The sequence below is a fragment of the Gadus morhua genome, chromosome 21, assembly GCF_902167405.1.
Source record: "Gadus morhua chromosome 21, gadMor3.0, whole genome shotgun sequence".
Lineage (NCBI taxonomy): Eukaryota > Metazoa > Chordata > Actinopteri > Gadiformes > Gadidae > Gadus > Gadus morhua.
In genome coordinates this window covers 5,098,282-5,115,101 of record NC_044068.1, presented here as the reverse complement: position 1 = coordinate 5,115,101, position 16,820 = coordinate 5,098,282, and the positions used below count along the sequence as shown (strand labels likewise).

Here is a 16,820-nt window from a genome sequence, read left to right as displayed (position 1 = left end):
ACAGCCCCTTGGCCACGGTGCACTTGGGAGAGGTGTGCCGTGGCCAAAGTACAGATGCTAATGAGATGACACACGCACACGGGCGGATACGCAACGTGAGCTGGATGACGTAGTCCTTGCGCTACCCTTCTTTCTTTATAGGTCCATGCCCTTCTTCCCCACAACAATCATTTTAAACAATGGCGGCAAGCGGTTCACGAGTGTGTTTACGTTGGTGCGATAGTGAAGTCCAGTGTTTACTTGAAATTTGGGCCGACGACAGCATTCACGTTGTTGTTCTCCGTTGTTGTTATGGCGGCGACGACACTTGGTGATGACGTATTTATCGTATTACGACGTGATGACGTATGTATGAAGGAGCAATCGTGCCCAGGCCACAGCCTTTGGGAGCAGTGTGACCACGTGCCAGCAGGGGGTGTGGGGAGGGGGGGAATCGTGCTGAATCTTCCTGCAGCACGGAACAGGCAAACGGCCCTAGTGTGAGTGGCCCCTAAGACCACACCCAACCACAAAGCCTTCATAACCATGCAGTATGTCGAAGCCGGAAAGGACATGCACGCGCAGTCGCACACGCTCATCTTACGCACAACAATCAGTTCTATCAACACAATTCAGTCACTGTAAAGTGACTGAAGAAGAAAAAGATTTACCCATAGCCAGGGGCAAGGGTGGGCTCAGTCCACACAAATGTGCGCCCTGCCCACCCACCCAATCAAAATTTAAGATTATTATTTATTTTTTCGTGGAAGTCCAGACCCACTATCAGACGGACCTGTTTGTTCGCTGTCCAAGAAAATGTCAAATAAAATTCAGCCAATTAATTAATACTATAGAATATACCATTGCTTCTAATTGGGTGGGCAGGACAGCCTGCCGCCAAGTTACCCACCCAGAAGTTACCCACCCACAGTTACCCACCCACAGTTACCCACCCACAGTTACCCACCCAAGTTACCCACCCACAGTTACCCACCCAAGTTACCCACCCACAGTTACCCACCCAAGTTACCCACCCACAGTTACCCACCCACAGTTACCCACCCAAGTTACCCACCCACAGTTACCCACCCACAGTTACCCACCCAAGTTACCCACCCAAGTTACCCACCCAAGTTACCCACCCACCACAGTTTTTCTTTTTTTTTACATAAATTCGATTTTTTTTGCCTTGCAATTTTACTACTTCTGTCTGAAATAAAATAGTATTTCCGCCAGCAGAATTGGATTTTCAATTCAGAGATACTGTGACCTTTCATCAAGTTCTCCTTTTAATTTGCATACTGACACAGGACTGGCTGGCTCCGCTTGGCAAAAAATATCATATTTGTGAATAAATGTTTGGAATTCTGAATACTGAACATGGTGAGCTTAAAAACATTTAAGTGACCATTAGTGACATATATTTTTTTTTATTATTATTTTTATGACAAAATTTGAGCCCCCTCTCAAATTTTGCTTTTGAAGCTTTCAGGGGGTCTCATTGGTAAATCAGGGGGATTCCAGCCTCCCCTGTATTTTGCACACTGCTTTTAATTAAGCCTTGGGTGATATCGAAGCGTAGTGTATACTGAATGCATGTTCATGATGATACACTTCTTATAGGGGGTAATGGCATGACACTGGCTTCCTCCATCTTCTGCGTCACCTTTTTAAATAAATCGCCGTTTCTTGTTTTCCGACGGCGACAACCATAAACATATGAATAAACTATTCAATATTTATATTTATGAAGAAATAAGAATTGTTTTTAGGCGCGCTCACTCTCCTGGTCAGGCCTGCATTAACCTGCCATTGGGCCCTAGGGCTGAGAGGTTTCGTAGGCCCCCTGAGAGGGGATCTTATACAATGAAGATGTGTAAATATATTTTATCTTTGGTTGTACATTTGCTCTCAAAAGGATCAGTCCAATTAACTGTTTGGTGGAGAATCATCTGGGTTTTTGTTATTTTTGGGGATCTTTTGTAATCAAAGGTGTACTCCATTGTCTCAAGATTTGACCAATCACAGAGAGAAAGAGAGGAATGTATTGTAAATCTATTATTAATGTGTCATTTCAATGCAGTTCATGTCCTCAAAATCTTTGTTGAGTTATGCATTATAAAAAATAATACATTATTCATCATTCTAATCTGATGGTTGATGGTTTGGCCATTTTATGACATGTTTAATTCACAACATCCACAAATCATAATTGGTTGTACTATAATTCGTTTTAAAAGCGGTCTGGAAGGTGTCTCATCATTTTGTGCACTAGATGAGTGGAGTTCCCGCCACGATCCCGGACTCGATGCCACACTCATTGTTCCCACGCTTTATCTTGAAAAAACCTATTTGGGGAGGGGAACGAGAAAAAACACAGGATATGTAAGTAAAAAATGTAATAACATTATAATGACTCCATACCTAGTGCACAATACTGATTCATAGACAGTAAAAAACCCAGCCGTGAACGCTATTAACAAATATGTTCCATCCCACTCCATGAAAGAAAGAGCTTAGCATCGGTGTCTGAAGGTTCTAAGTTGAAACCCCAGCTTTAATGATGTTTACGTAACCTCAAGAGGTTACGTAGGTGCCCTCACCCCTATAACTGCTCATGAACCAGAGCTACTAATAAGTCAAGTAGCAAACCAAAAACCATTAGATTGTATCACCCTCATGTAAACTAAAGCAGTCAATAAACTACAACCATGGACATCAGACCACATTGCATCGACCAATCACGTCCATGTTTTCAGTGTACCTTTGTCTCCCCAGTCGACGTTCCAGGAGTTGGCCGCCAGCCAGTAGGGGGTCCCGTTCTCCTCCCCCCAGCCCAGGATCTTAATGGCGTGGCCCCCCAGATACTCCCCTGAGACTCTCTGGTACACACCTGCAGGAAGATAACAGCCTGTGTTAAGTGTGTTCTTTTTTCTTTATGTGTGCTTTTAATGCATGAGAATTTGGGTGTGATTTTACGGCTCATGTGCGTTGTTTGCATGGTTGTGTAATGCGTGTGCGTGTGTTAGCGTGCGTCTGTTTGTTTATGTGCAGTCTCAAGTTGTAATATGTAGATACAATTGAAATCCTAAATTATTATGAATATAACAATTCCCTACCACTCTTGTACTGAAGAAAATCTTCATAGACCAGGAAGGATGCCTCTACGGGTCCGTTCTGGTACAACTCGGCCATGATCTGCGCCGGATCAGGGAAGACGCTGTACGCTTGCTGACCTGCAGGGGACGAAAGAGCACAACACAGATTCAGAGCAGAGTGATAATACGACCAGATTGTGGCGAGCAGCATGGGAAGGATGAGACGGGAGCCCAGGTTTAAACGATTATGCAGTTCCGCGCCCCATACACCGCACTACTGCGGACTGCCTTTATTCATGACCGACATCATACATGGCAAACAGCGCACTCAACAAACGAACATGTCCTTCTCGTGACGGTGGCGGCAACGATATACACAACATGTTAACACTCAACAACACACAACTACACGCAACCAATTAACAACCCCATTAACCCCACTTAACCCAGCAACTACAATGACCCCCAGAATCCCTTGTGGATCTTAACAATGTCTACACCTGCGGTCACTACAATATATTATTATGGATTTTCTATTTAAATCAAAGGAAAAGCGCAAAAAGATACAGTGTAATTTATATGTCACATCATCATGTCACACAATTGTGTATCATGATGATGACGATGGTGAATTGTGATTCATCATTGAATTGAATTCAATACTGATTTGTATGAAATGCTCACAGTGTATATTTTATTCACAGTTCTAAAATTACACCCTCTAAAGTTCCCGTCCACAATGGTAATAAGTTATCCAGATAGTTCATTCAGCAGCAGGTAGGTTCCCGCGGGCTGAGTATATTGGAGATCGAACCCAGCCTCTTTCATTGGTAGTTGAGTATAGTTAAGGACTCAGTGTTACCCATGTGTTTGTCTTTCTCGTAGGGGACCGGGTATCCATCGATGCACTGCATGGTACACTTTGGGGTGGGGCCCATAATGCAGGGGGGGCGGGACCCGTTCACATGGTGCTCACAAGGACCGATGGTATAGGGAACACAGCCTGTCAATCATACACATCAAAAATACATTACATACAGAACTAAACGGCTAAGGCACCAATGTACTAACATAATCCATAAAATAGATAACGTATAAGCATGTCCACGCACACGCACACACATACACACACACACACACACACACACACACACACAAATATGATGCTTTATGTCTAGTGAACATCACTGTGAGTCCAAAGATTTACCTTCTTGGGATAATAAATGAAAAAAAAAGAAATAGATAGCAAAGACAAAAGAAGAAAGTGCTTTCGGTCGTACTCACCTACTTTAGAGTTGTACGAACCCCCAGTCACAATACCGTCGCTAGTCCAGTAATCCCAGGCTAATGCCGGGAAGCCCCCATTACACCTAACAACACATATACGTTACGGCCCTTCAATGTATCCATACACAACAGACGTGTATCCCTACACAACAACACACAGAAAGCACTGGTAGGCTCACCCCATGCCACACTCATTGCAGCAGGTCAGCAGATCTTCAGCAGAGATCTCCACTGACACCTTCCCTTTGGTCGCGATACATAACCTGTCAGACATGGCCTCCACTGCCCCAAAGGCCTATGGGTAACAGAACACCAAACACAGAATGTCAGAGGTCAGGTGCGGAGAATGTTCTAGTTTTTCTGGTTTTACTTCATAAAAATGCACTTCCTTAATCACTCAGTGGCCACTTCCTAATATTTTATTCTGATCCTTTCTATATTGGTGTGTTTGGTTTGAGGTCAGGTTTGTGTGTGTGTGTGTGTGTGTGTGTGTGTGTGTGTGTGTGTGTGTGTGTGTGTGTGTGTGTGTGTGTGTGTGTGTGTGTGTGTGTGTGTGTGTGTGTGTGTGTGTGTGCGTGTGTGTTTTGTGTGTTACCCAGCAGGAGCCACAGCATCCCTGGTCTCTGATCTGTTGGATGGTGGGGCAGTTGGGCCACTGCTCGCGAGAGTCGAAGCTGATGGGCAGCCCCAGAGCCTCAACAGAGTGCATCCTGGGAAATTGCACCCGAAATGATGGCGTCAAAAACAAATGCAAACATTTATTTCAACTTTGTTGAAATATAGCTGCAGTGATGCAGTGAAATCAGGTGCAGTGATTGGACAATAAATGTGAGGGCAGAAGTGAAAGACAAATTATCTCGAAATGTAGATATATTTTTACACATTGTAAACCTACTCCGCAGTGGCTGTAGGGTTCCAGATGTTGTGTATTTACACCTTCTATATATATTTTATCCAGCAATGGAATAACATATTTCATCAAACGATTAATTTCATGGAAATTGTGATACTGGGACCGACTGAGTTTAATATAAATCTTTAGTCTCTTCATAAACAGAGACAAACAGCATGGCCTACCCTCAAATATATAAACCAAGACTTACACCTCCGGCAGTCTGGGCCCATCGAGCAGTGTCCCGCACAGACTCTTCACGTAGCTCATGTCCACATTGTGGAAATTCTGCCCAGCCTATAACGTTGGAGTGAGAGGAAAATGAATCAAAAACAGTAGGCGGGTTCATTTTTGGTTAAACTTGAAGTTATTTATTTGACACGCGTGTCACGATGAGATCAAACGTCCTAACGCCTCCCACCTTCCAGGTTGTGTTCGATTCGTTGACGACGTCAATAATCTGCAAGGAGAGGAGGGGGAGGCGGGGCTTAGCCCAGGTGACGGACAGGGCCGACAAGAGGAGGCTTACCCAATGCATCCTTGAAAAGAGTGTTTAGAGTCAGCATACTTTTAAAATCCATTATTGAACACGAGATTATAGTTTACGCTTCCATCACAGCTTTCTTTCAGACACTGTATCAGACTGGTTGCTAAGGACAGGAAATAAATATCACGTCTTACCCCCGACACAACATCTTTAGGCCCTTAACACGTCAGTAAACCAACACTTGCAGATTGTGTTCTGTATTAAAGTGCCTCGCCCCCTCTCTCTATCTCGGTCACACAGAGCCTTCGTTCCCCAGTCCATTGTGTTGTGCAATAACTCATAGTGCGATTACTCATAATAAATCATGGCGCAATTATTCAGTGTGCATATTTACATTTACAGTGTATATTTTTATTTTTACAAAATGTGTAGTTCATGCATCTTTTTTAATTCAGAGCTTGAGATTCAAAGATACGCACACAAATATACAGTACAGAATATACACACCTGTGCTGTTATGTACCTGTGAAAATGTCAATATAGTCGTTTATCAGAGGTTTTGGGCTTTTTTTAATCTGCGCTTTTGTTGAACTTCTGATGCAAATCTGTCAGCTTTCGCGTTTGTTCTGTTTCAGAGCTGCGACTTAAATGATCAGGTAGGCCATCATTATATTTGCTTAAAACCTTTGTTTTCTGCAATCGTGATGAAGTGGTGTTTTAAAGGATATGAGTAAAAGTGTGAGGATATGAAAGAAAGTACAAGAAAAGTTCCTCTTTCGTTACAGAAATAGCGGTTTAGTAAGCAGGTCAAAACCTGCTTTAAAGACATGAACGCCATTACAGGAACCAAGATAAGATAATATTTATTCTAAACATTTAACAATTACATTTAGATTTCATATCTGACCATATGCCTCCTCTCATTTTAAAATTTCTCATTTATAGTATTTGTAGCATTTAATACTTTTGAATAACATATTTGTTCACGCTCACTTTTTAACATGAAATAACCTCATGTAGTACAGTAGTTTGCACGTTATGCTTAAGAAGTTATATTTTCAATATACCGATGCACTGTTTCCATGAAAGATAACATAAGGTTTCACATAAAACTGTATGATAGGACTTTTAAGAAGGCGTAATATTTGGCAAAACTAATAAACAACATCTCAAAATCCAATCCAATGTCTTATACAGTATAATCCCCACAGAACAGACTATTCAGTTCACTCACCTGTGATTCTTTTAGAAGCAGCTCTGGAGTGCAACTGTGCTACTGATCTCTGAAAACTACTGAAGAGACTACTGGGAAATGCTTTTAACCAGCCCCCAAGTTCAGAAATCACATGATATCACCATAGCTCACAACCATAACCTCCATCTCACATGACAGGCCAATTTCTCTTTTACGCTTTGCATATATAATGAATAAACAAATAACACATTAAGGGCAGTTATATCGAGGGGGGGGGGGGGGTCCTTCGAAAAACCCTTTGAGACTGGGTTTGAGATTAAGGGCAGGTAAAACCTAATTCATAGGTTTTATGCATACCTCAAGGTACTATGTCAACGTTTTCTCTTTCTATTCCTCTTCGACACGTTAATGCTAAAATGTCTTTCAGCAGCATTATATTGTGATTGGGTCCATGAAACCTGAGGCAAACCTTCTAACCAGCGTCGCAGGGCCGTCTGATGATTTAAAAGGAGAACCTTTGGGGTATCTGTTCTATTATTATTATGCACTGGGTATAATAAGATAGATTTTCGCTGTCATTTCTTGGCTCCTAAGAGGTTATTGCTTTTTCTTCTCATACGATTCATAATTTTTATAGACTCACTCACACACAGCTGTAAAATAACCTTATTAACGTTTGTCTGCCAAGAAATTACTTTTTTCGTCCATCACTACAGTCTTACCGTTCCATAAGTGAGATTTGCATCTAAAAATGTATCTTCTCAAAATCAAAAAATGAATTTTAAGGTTTCTGCCAATCCTCAAAATATACAAACTAGAGCTGAATCTCGTAGTCAGCCCAGAATGCATATCAACTATTTAAGGTCAAAACAATAATCAAACCATATTCCACTACATGTGAAATAACCATTACCCTGTTTATAGATTTTCTTTTACACAATTAAGATGACACAAAAAACATTAAACCACAAAAGACGCACCATAATGCATATATTCCAAACACAAAACAAACGATAAATCAACAAAAACTCGAACCGCGGATCCATCAAGCTATCCACAGCAGCCTGCAGAGAGCAGTCTCCCCCTCTTCCTCATCGTTTTTGGTTCAAAGAACCACCAAGAGTACTCCACTCCACCTCGAGGACCACCAAGGACTAAGGAAGAGCGAGAGGAACCCAGAAGAGAACGTGAAACCAGACGAGCGGGGACCCTGGTTCCTGGAGGACCAGAGGAGGGGACTTGGTGTGTAGCACTGGAGGGGGTCGGTGGAGGCTAGTGTCCCTGCATGTCCCTGCTGTCTTGCGCCTGGGCCACGGTCGTGCTGAGGTTCTGCCAGCTGAACGCCGCCAGCAGCATGGCGGCGGCGTTCAGCTGCCGCCATGGTTGCGCAGTCGGGCCAGGTAGGTGAACACGTCGGGAACGTGCCTCAGAGCGTCCGTCACCAGCAGGTTGAGGCAGGACAGCGCCGACTCCAGCTTCTCCGGCTGGGCCAGGTCCTCCAGACGGTCGGAGAACTGGACCCACGCCTGGGGGGGGCATAAGGGGAGATGGAGGGGTTATTTATCAGATGGAGAACACGTATGGCCCGAATGCTTGGATACTAAAGAATATGCAATTTTTAAAAGGGGACATATTATACCATCAGGTGTGAGTGTGATTAGTGTGTGTCCAGCACACATCTAGGTGGACACACCCACTAGTGATGTCAGAAGTTGCAGATTTTCAAAACGGCTTGTGGCCAATATATGCTCTGTTTTAGACGTAACGCGTAAGCACGTAAGATACATAACCCCCCCTTGCGCGGTAAAATATCCCCCCTTACGTGCTTAAGTGCGTCGGCCCAAATTCCTGACTATGCGACTAAAACACTACGGCCCTACGCAGCTCGCAAAGACTGTGATTGGCTAGCTAACCACATCCTTTCAGGAGTCTCACATTTCCGTTTTTTTCAGCATAATAGCGCCATTTTTAAAAGGCCGTGACAGAAGCGAATGAAGAATTTTGAAGAAGGAGAAGAAGAAAACACAAGAACGAATTATGATAATTATAAACAGTACCGCGGGAAGTAGGGGTGCTGGGGGTGCTGCCGCACCCCCTGTCTGAGGCCCTGTCTTATCACAGAAAACGATTATTTCTAAGAGCTGCCAAAGTGGAGATTTCTGAAAACGCCGGTTATGTGTTGTGTCAACGGGGAGAAACGGGATTTTAGGTTCTGAAGCGTCACATTATGCACCAGGAAATGCTTAACGTCATGTGAGCGCCCGCTGTACCGTATTGGTCCGAATATAAACACAAACGCGACCTATGTTTGGAAAAAAGATTTGAAGACCAGGGCCCCGTTTCCCGAAAGCGTCGTTAGCCTAAGTGGATCGTGAAGTGCGTCGAAAGGGCATCGTAGAGTTTTCACCGCGTTTCCCGAAAGCATCGTTGGTCACGAACGTCTTGAAAACGCTCGTAGCTAACGAGTACTCCAGGGGTGCTCGTAGGTACTCGTAGGACGCTAAGAGCATCGTCAGCTATAGCCTCAGTGGCGTCACCATCGGACATTCCGTATATTGGATGCGTTTTATTAAAACGCATTGCGCCTTTATGTTCTTAGTTTGGTAATTAATAAAGATTATTAATTAATTTATTAATAAAGATGTTAAAATGGCCAAAATAAAACGGGACAGTCCAGAAAATGTTTGCGCAGGCAGGGCACTCAAAATGTGTGAGAGAAAGTGGGGGGATTTGTGCAGACTGACATAGGCTACTCATAAAACGTAGCATAAAATAATGTAAAAAAAAAATTCAATTAAACAAATTCAAAAAAATAAAAAATAACGAAATTAAAGAAATTAAAAAAAATAAAAAATAAAGAAATAAAAAAAATTATAAAAAAACAAGCAAAGAAGCAGGCAAAAGGCTGGGATATGGTGGGGATTGGTCACGTTGACGGGAATGTTTAGTGACATGAGGGAGGGTGGAGGGGGTTAAAAAAAGTCTCAATCACTATTCGATTCGCATGAAAACCAGCCGCGTAGTTATGAGGGAGGCCGTCCTCACACCGATCTTCCTCATCGTCATCGTCCTCAACGTCCTCCGGTTCAAGCAATGCCACCCCAGCCTTAGCTGCAATGTTGTGCAACATAGCCGTCACACATATCACGGCGCATGACTTGGCCGGCGAAAACTGGAGCCCTCCGCCTGACTTGTGAAGGCATCTAAAGCGCAACTTCCACCTCCCGATCGTGCGCTCAACGATGCACCGGGCCAGACGGTGGGCTTCGTTGTATTCCTCATCATGGACGTCTCCCGGGTTATTCACAGGTGTGAAGAGGAATTATTTCAGGGGGGAAAATGCCGTGAAACGCACAGTGCATTCAGGATTAGGACTGATGTATGTCAGTTTAAGCCTAATCAATTGTGTTTTAATGTCTTTAGCATTCATATAATTGCAGTCTATTTTTTTTGTAGGCTGCTGTTGTCCTTGATGGGGATATATTTTAACCCTTTTTAACACAATTTTCCTGCGACATTCCTGCGTCTCCCCCTCCTACGGAGCCCATTTCAGCACCGTGTCAGTAGACAGTTACAATCCTACGACGTCGTGAGTGCAGCGAATGCGCGTTCACGTTAAGAGGAGTTTCGGGAAACGCTCCAAAGAAATTGACGATGGATCGCAAGATCCATCGGGAGAATGATCGTACGAGCGAAGATCCATCGTTATCGGGAAACGGGGCCCAGATCTTGTTTTTATAAATAAATATTATTAATTGAAATAATATACGATAATTCAAAGGCATAGAATAAAACACTGCATTGCCACTAAACAGTAGTGCAAATAGGCCGTACTGATGTGTACACAAAAGACTATTCCTGACACTCCTCTGCCCCGCTGTGTTCGCTCTGGCTGTGGTCGCTCCGCACTGTTTCGGCCCGTGGCAAAGCGGGTCATCGTCGCTGCTGTCCAAGGCATTTTGAGACGCAGCATTTATGTAATGCTCATATGACCTCGTGCTGAAAAAAAGTTATATGAAAAAGTGTGAGGGGAGCGGTGGCGCGCTAAACTTGTTCTGTGAGCAGCTGGATGTGAACCATGGTGTGAACACAACGATCGATTTTCGACTGTGCGCGCATGCACTGGTGTAATTGAGCTGCGGTGCTATATATCTTTTTTATCAATGTAGCGAGTTGCGAGTCGAGTCCAGGCTGAGTTTTTTTTTCCAGCACCCCCTGCTGAGAATACGTTTCCGCGGCTATGATTATAAATATAAACAAGCCAGCGATTTCCACTTCCACGCCCACAGATTCGTTCGTTGCTCCCCCTACTGTTCTGGCGGAGAATCCCCTTGCAACACGCGCAATCCTTAAGGAACCTTACGGGAACCGTAAATCAAAACTTGTCTAAAACAAGTCCCTTGTGTAAATTACGTGCTTACGTCTCTGCGTCTAAAACGAGCCAGCGATTTCCACTTCCACGCCCACAGATTCGTTCGTTGCTCCCCCTACTGTTCTGGCGGAGAATCCCCTTGCAACACGCGCAATCCTTAAGGAACCTTACGGGAACCGTAAATCCAAACTTGTCTAAAACAAGTCCCTTGTGTAAATTACGTGCTTACGTCTCTGCGTCTAAAACGACCCGAAATAGGCCTTAATCACTAAACCTGTTGGTTTAACATCTCACCTTTAATGAGGATCTCATATGGCTCGGGTTCATATGATTAAAAGCCTTTTTTAAATCGGCCGACCCCAGAATGTAAACTGTAGGCATGCCGCATGGGACTTAGTTATGCCTTAACTTAACATTACAATTTTGACTTGTTTCAGATTCAAATTCAGTTTATTTTATAACATCTTATCATCTAAGTACACAACAGTAAAATTCTTTGGCTTGGCTCCTAAACAGTCACGTAACATCAACAATGCAAGACGACAATAACAAAGCAAGTAAAAATAAGTATAAAACTAGAACTGCAAGCAGTTATGCAGGGGTCCAAGAAGTGTGCATTTCGCCGGCACAACGCGACAAGAAATGTGCGTTTCGCCGGCACAAAGCGAAGCATGTGTTCAAAACGCTACCGTGAACAACATGTGGATATAAAGGTTTTGACTGTGGGAGCTTCGGTGTGGGAGTTATAGCCCAAAACGCGTTTTCAGAACATTCCATTGGCCAATTAGGAGATGTATTATTTCGTCGTTTTTTTGCGCCCTCTTGTGGCGAAATTTTCCAAAGACAATTTTCCTTTTCCAAATAACTCCCGCCCAAATTAATAATTCTTGACCATGATTTTTACATAGACTCGGGTTTGCCCCTTGATGGTTCCCTCATAGTTTGAAGAACATTCCTTTGGCCAATTAGAAGATATACAATTTCCTCGTTTATTGCGCCCCCTAATGGTGACATTTTCCAAAATTTTTATCTAACGTCATTATGGTTAGCACCAACATGTGTGTAAAATTTGGACTCGAGCCGATGCCTAATTTTGGATTTTTTTGGATTTTTGATTTTTCACGTCTAATTTAGCTAATAAACCAATATTCAAAACGCTACCGTTTCGTCGTCGAGGGTCGGATCAAAAAAGTGTTCAAGCATTCTTTGCGTGTGCGTCTGAAGATGCCGTGTGCAAAGTTTGGTGTCGATTGGTCAAGAAATGTGGGAGGAGTAGGGAAAAAACTGTTTTGCGGTTTTTGCGATTTTGCGAAAAAAAATTATAGACGCAAATGGGCGTGGCCTATGCCAAAAGATGCAGCAGACTCCAGTGCATATGTGCGTACAAGTTTTTGCCTGTGGGAGGTTCGGTGTGGGAGTTATAGCCCCAAACGTGTTTCTCCTTGGTATAGCGCCACCTAGTGGCCGGCAGGTCTAGGTTTGGTCGTCTGCGGTCACCTCACGTACCTGGATCTAGTCATGCAATTGGCGTGTGTGCACCATTTACGGTTTGGGCTGTAGTATCACTTCTAGGGAGGAGTGCTGGAATAATAATAATAAAAAAAATCCTTACAAAAACAATAGGGATCCAACCTGTTGGCTTGGACCCCTAACTAGAACTGCAAGCAGTTATGCAGGGGTCCAAGAAGTGTGCATTTTGCCGGCACAACGCGACAAGAAATGTGCATTTCGCCGGCACAACGCGAAGCAAGTATTCAAAACGCTACCGTGAACAACATGTGGATACAAAGGTTTTGACTGTGGGAGCTTCGGTGTGGGAGTTATAGCCCAAAACGCGTTTTCAGAACATTCCATTGGCCAAATAGGAGATAGACAATGTCGTTGTTTTTTGGCGCCGCCCTGTGGCGAAATTTTAATTTTCCAAAGACAATTTTCCTTTGCCAAATAACTCCCGCCCACATTAATAATTCTTGGCCATATTTTCTATATAGATTCGAGTTTGCCCCTTGATGGTTTCCCTTGAGTTTGAAGAACATTCCTTTGGCCAATTAGAAGATATACAATTTCCTCCTTTATTGCGCCCCCTAATGGCGAAATATTCCGAATTCTTTATTGAACGCCATTAAGGGTAGCACCGACATGTGTCTAAAATTTGGACTTGATCCGATGTCTAATTTTGGTATTTTCTGAATTTTTGCGTATCGACGTAAAACGTAGCTAATAAACAAATATTCAAAACGCTACCGTTTCGTAGTCGAAGGTCGGATAAAAAAGTGTTTGAGTTTTTCTTTTCGTGTTCGTCTGACGATGTCGTGTGCAAAGTTTGGTGTCGATTGGTCAAGAAATGTGGGAGGAGTAGGGAAAAAACAGTTTTGTGGTTTTCGCGATTTTGCGAAAAAAAATTATAGACGCAAATGGGCGTGGCCTATGTCAAAAGATGCAGCAGACTCCAGTGAATATGTGGGTACAAGTTTTTGACTGTGGAAGGTTCGGTGTGGGAGTTATAGCCCCAAACGCGTATTCCTTGGTATAGCGCCACCTAGTGGCCGGCATGTCTGGATTTGGTCGTCTGCGTAGTCCGAAGAGATTTGGATCTGGTCATGTAATTGGCGTGTGTGCACCATTTACGGTTTGGGCTGTGGTACCACTTTTAGGGGGGTAAGTATAAAAATAATAGGAAGAAAAATCCTTACAAAAACAATAGGGATCCAACCTGTTGGCTTGGACCCCTAACTAGAACTGCAAGCAGTTATGCAGGGGTCCAAGAAGTGTGCATTTCGCCGGCACAACGCGACAAGAAATGTGCATTTCGCCGGCCCAACGCGAAGCAAGTATTCAAAACGCTACCGTGAACAACATGTGGATGTAAAGGTTTTGACTGTGGGAGCTTCGGTGTGGGAGTTATAGCCTAAAACGCGTTTTCAGAACATTCCATTGGCCAAATAGGAGATAGACAATGTTGTCGTTTTTTGGCGCCGCCCTGTGGCGAAATTTTCCAAAGACAATTTTCCTTTGCCAAATAACTCCCGCCCATATTAATAATTCTTGGCCATATTTTCTATATAGACTCGGGTTTGCCCCTTGATGGTTTCCCTTGAGTTTGAATAACATTCCTTTTGGCCAATTAGAAGATATACAATTTCCTCGTTTATTGCGCCCCCTAATGGCGAAAAATGCCGTTTTTTTTATTGAACGCCATTAAGGGTAACACCGACATGTGTCTAAAATTTGGGCTTGATCCGATGTCTAATTTTGGTATTTTTAGAATTTTTGCGTTTCGGCGTAAAACGTAGCTAATAAACCAATGTTCAAAACGCTACCGTTTCGTCGTCGAGGGTCGGATCAAAAAAGTGTTCGAGCTTTCATTGCGTGTGCGTCTGAAGATGCCGTGTGCAAAGGTTGGTGTCGATTGGACAAGAAATGTGGGAGGAGTAGGGAAAAAACAATTTTGCGGTTTTCGCGATTTTGCGAAAAAAAATTATAGACGCAAATGGGCGTGGCCTATGCCAAAAGATGCAGCAGACTCCAGTGCATATGTGCGTACAAGTTTTTGACTGTGGGAGGTTCGGTGTGGGAGTTATAGCCCCAAACGCATCTTTCCTTGGTATAGCGCCACCTAGTGGCCGGCGTGTCTGAATTTGGTTATCTGAGTAGCGGTGCCGTACCTGGTTCTAGTCATGCAATTGGCGCGTGTGCACCATTTACGGTTTGGGCTGTGGTTCCATTTTCACGGGGAGGTAGTATAATAATAATAATAACTAGAACTGCAAGCAGTTATGCAGGGGTCCAAGAAGTGTGCATTTCGCCGGCACAACGCAACAAGAAATGTGCGTTTCGCCGGCACAACGCGAAGCAAGTATTCAAAACGCTACCGTGAACAACATGTGGATATAAAGGTTTTGACTGTGGGAGGTTCGGTGTGGGAGTTATAGCCCAAAACGCGTTTTCAGAACATTCCATTGGCCAATTAGGAGATATATTGTGTCGTCGTTTTTTTGCACCCCCTTGTGGCGAATTTTTCCAAAGACAATTTTCCTTTTCCAAATAACTCCCGCCCACATTAATAATTCTTGGCCATTTTTTCTATATAGACTAGGGATTGCCCCTTGATGGTTTCCCTTGAGTTTGAAGAACATTCCTCCGGCAAATGAGAAGATATACAATTTCCTCGTTTATTGCGCCCCCTTATGGCGAAAATTTCCGAATTTTTTATCGAACGCCATTAAGTGGAGCATCGACATGTGTCAAAAATTTGGACTTGATCCGATGTCTAATTTTGGTATTTTCTGAATTTTTGCGTATCGACGTAAAACGTAGCTAATAAACAAATATTCAAAATGCTACCGTTTCGTAATCGAAGGTCGGATCAAAAAGTGTTTGAGTTTTTCTTTTCGTGTGCGTCTGAAGATGTCGTGTGCAAAGTTTGGTGTTGATTGGTCGAGAAATGTGGGAGGAGTAGGGAAAAAACAGTTTTGCGGTTTTCGCGATTTTGCGAAAAAAAATTCTAGACGCAAATGGGCGTGGCCTATGCCAAAAGATGCAGCAGACTCCAGTGAATATGTGCGTACAAGTTTTTGACTGTGGAAGGTTCGGTGTGGGAGTTATAGCCCCAAACGCGTATTCCTTGGTATAGCGCCACCTAGTGGCCGGCGTGTCTGGATTTTGTCGTCTGCGTAGTGTTCACGGACCTGGATCTAGTCATGCAATTCGCGTGTCCGCACCATTTACGGTTTGGGGTGTGGGCACACTTTTAGTGCTGGAATAATAATAACTAGAACTGCAAGCAGTTATGCAGGGGTCCAAGAAGTGTGCATTTCGCCGGCACAACGCGACAAGAAATGTGCGTTTCGCCGGCACGACGCAAAGCATGTGTTCAAAACGCTACCCTGAACCTGTGGATACAAAGGATTTGACTGTGGTAGGAGTAGCGAGAAGTCAGTGTAGCGTTTTCGCGGCGAAATTTTGTAGAAGATATACAATTTCCTCGTTTATTGCGCCCCCTAATGGCGAAATTTTCCGAATTTTTTATCGAACGACATTAAGGCTAGCCCCGACATGTGTGTCAAATGTGGACTCGATCCGATGTCTAATTTTGTTTTTTTTGGGATTTTTGATTTTCCACGTCAAATTTAGCTAATAAACCAATATTCAAAACGCTACCGTTTCGTCGTCGAAAGTCGGATCAAAAAACTGTCTAAGGGTTTCTTTGCGTGTGCGTCTGAAGATGCCGTGTGCAAAGTTTGGTGTTGATTGGTCGAGAAATGTGGGAGGAGTAGCGAAAAAACAGTTTTGCGGTTTTCGCGATTTTGCGAAAAAAAATTCTAGACGCAAATGGGCGTGGCCTATGCCAAAAGATGCAGCAGACTCCAGTGAATCTGTGTGTACAAGGTTTTGAATGTGGGAGGTTCGGTGTGGGAGTTAAAGCCCCAAACGCGTATTCCTTGGTATAGCGCCACCTAGGGGCCGGCGGGTCTGGATTTGGTCGTCTGCATAGTCCGAAGAGATCTGGA

At 43.6% G+C, this 16,820-nt stretch overlaps 2 protein-coding genes across 4 annotated transcripts in view; both read right to left on the bottom strand.

Moving 5' to 3' along the window:
* Positions 1-1,393: 1,393 nt before the first annotated feature.
* LOC115534020 (cathepsin B-like) lies at positions 1,394-7,494 on the bottom strand. Of its 3 annotated transcripts, none has more exons than XM_030344590.1 (10): positions 6,978-7,494; positions 5,678-5,795; positions 5,468-5,553; positions 4,960-5,074; positions 4,544-4,659; positions 4,362-4,447; positions 3,940-4,080; positions 3,099-3,215; positions 2,744-2,872; positions 1,394-2,327 (listed from the first exon to the last, which is right to left on the bottom strand). In XM_030344590.1, exons 2-10 carry the CDS (start codon positions 5,792-5,794, stop codon positions 2,251-2,253), a joined length of 984 nt encoding a protein of 327 aa, XP_030200450.1. In that variant the 5' UTR covers position 5,795; positions 6,978-7,494; the 3' UTR covers positions 1,394-2,250. The 3 variants fall into 3 exon arrangements, with proteins under 3 accessions (XP_030200450.1, XP_030200449.1, XP_030200452.1); XM_030344589.1 differs by lacking the exon at positions 6,978-7,494 and adding an exon at positions 5,938-6,020; XM_030344592.1 differs by lacking the exon at positions 5,678-5,795.
* Positions 7,495-7,830: 336 nt separating this feature from the next.
* LOC115534857 (squalene synthase) overlaps positions 7,831-16,820 on the bottom strand; it is a gene marked incomplete at its 5' end in the record, with an annotated part of 42,195 nt that continues 33,205 nt past the window's right edge. Inside the window, one exon of the mRNA XM_030346137.1 lies at positions 7,831-8,464. Within this exon, the coding sequence (XP_030201997.1) occupies positions 8,306-8,464 (159 nt within the window). The remainder of the gene's footprint in view (positions 8,465-16,820) is intronic.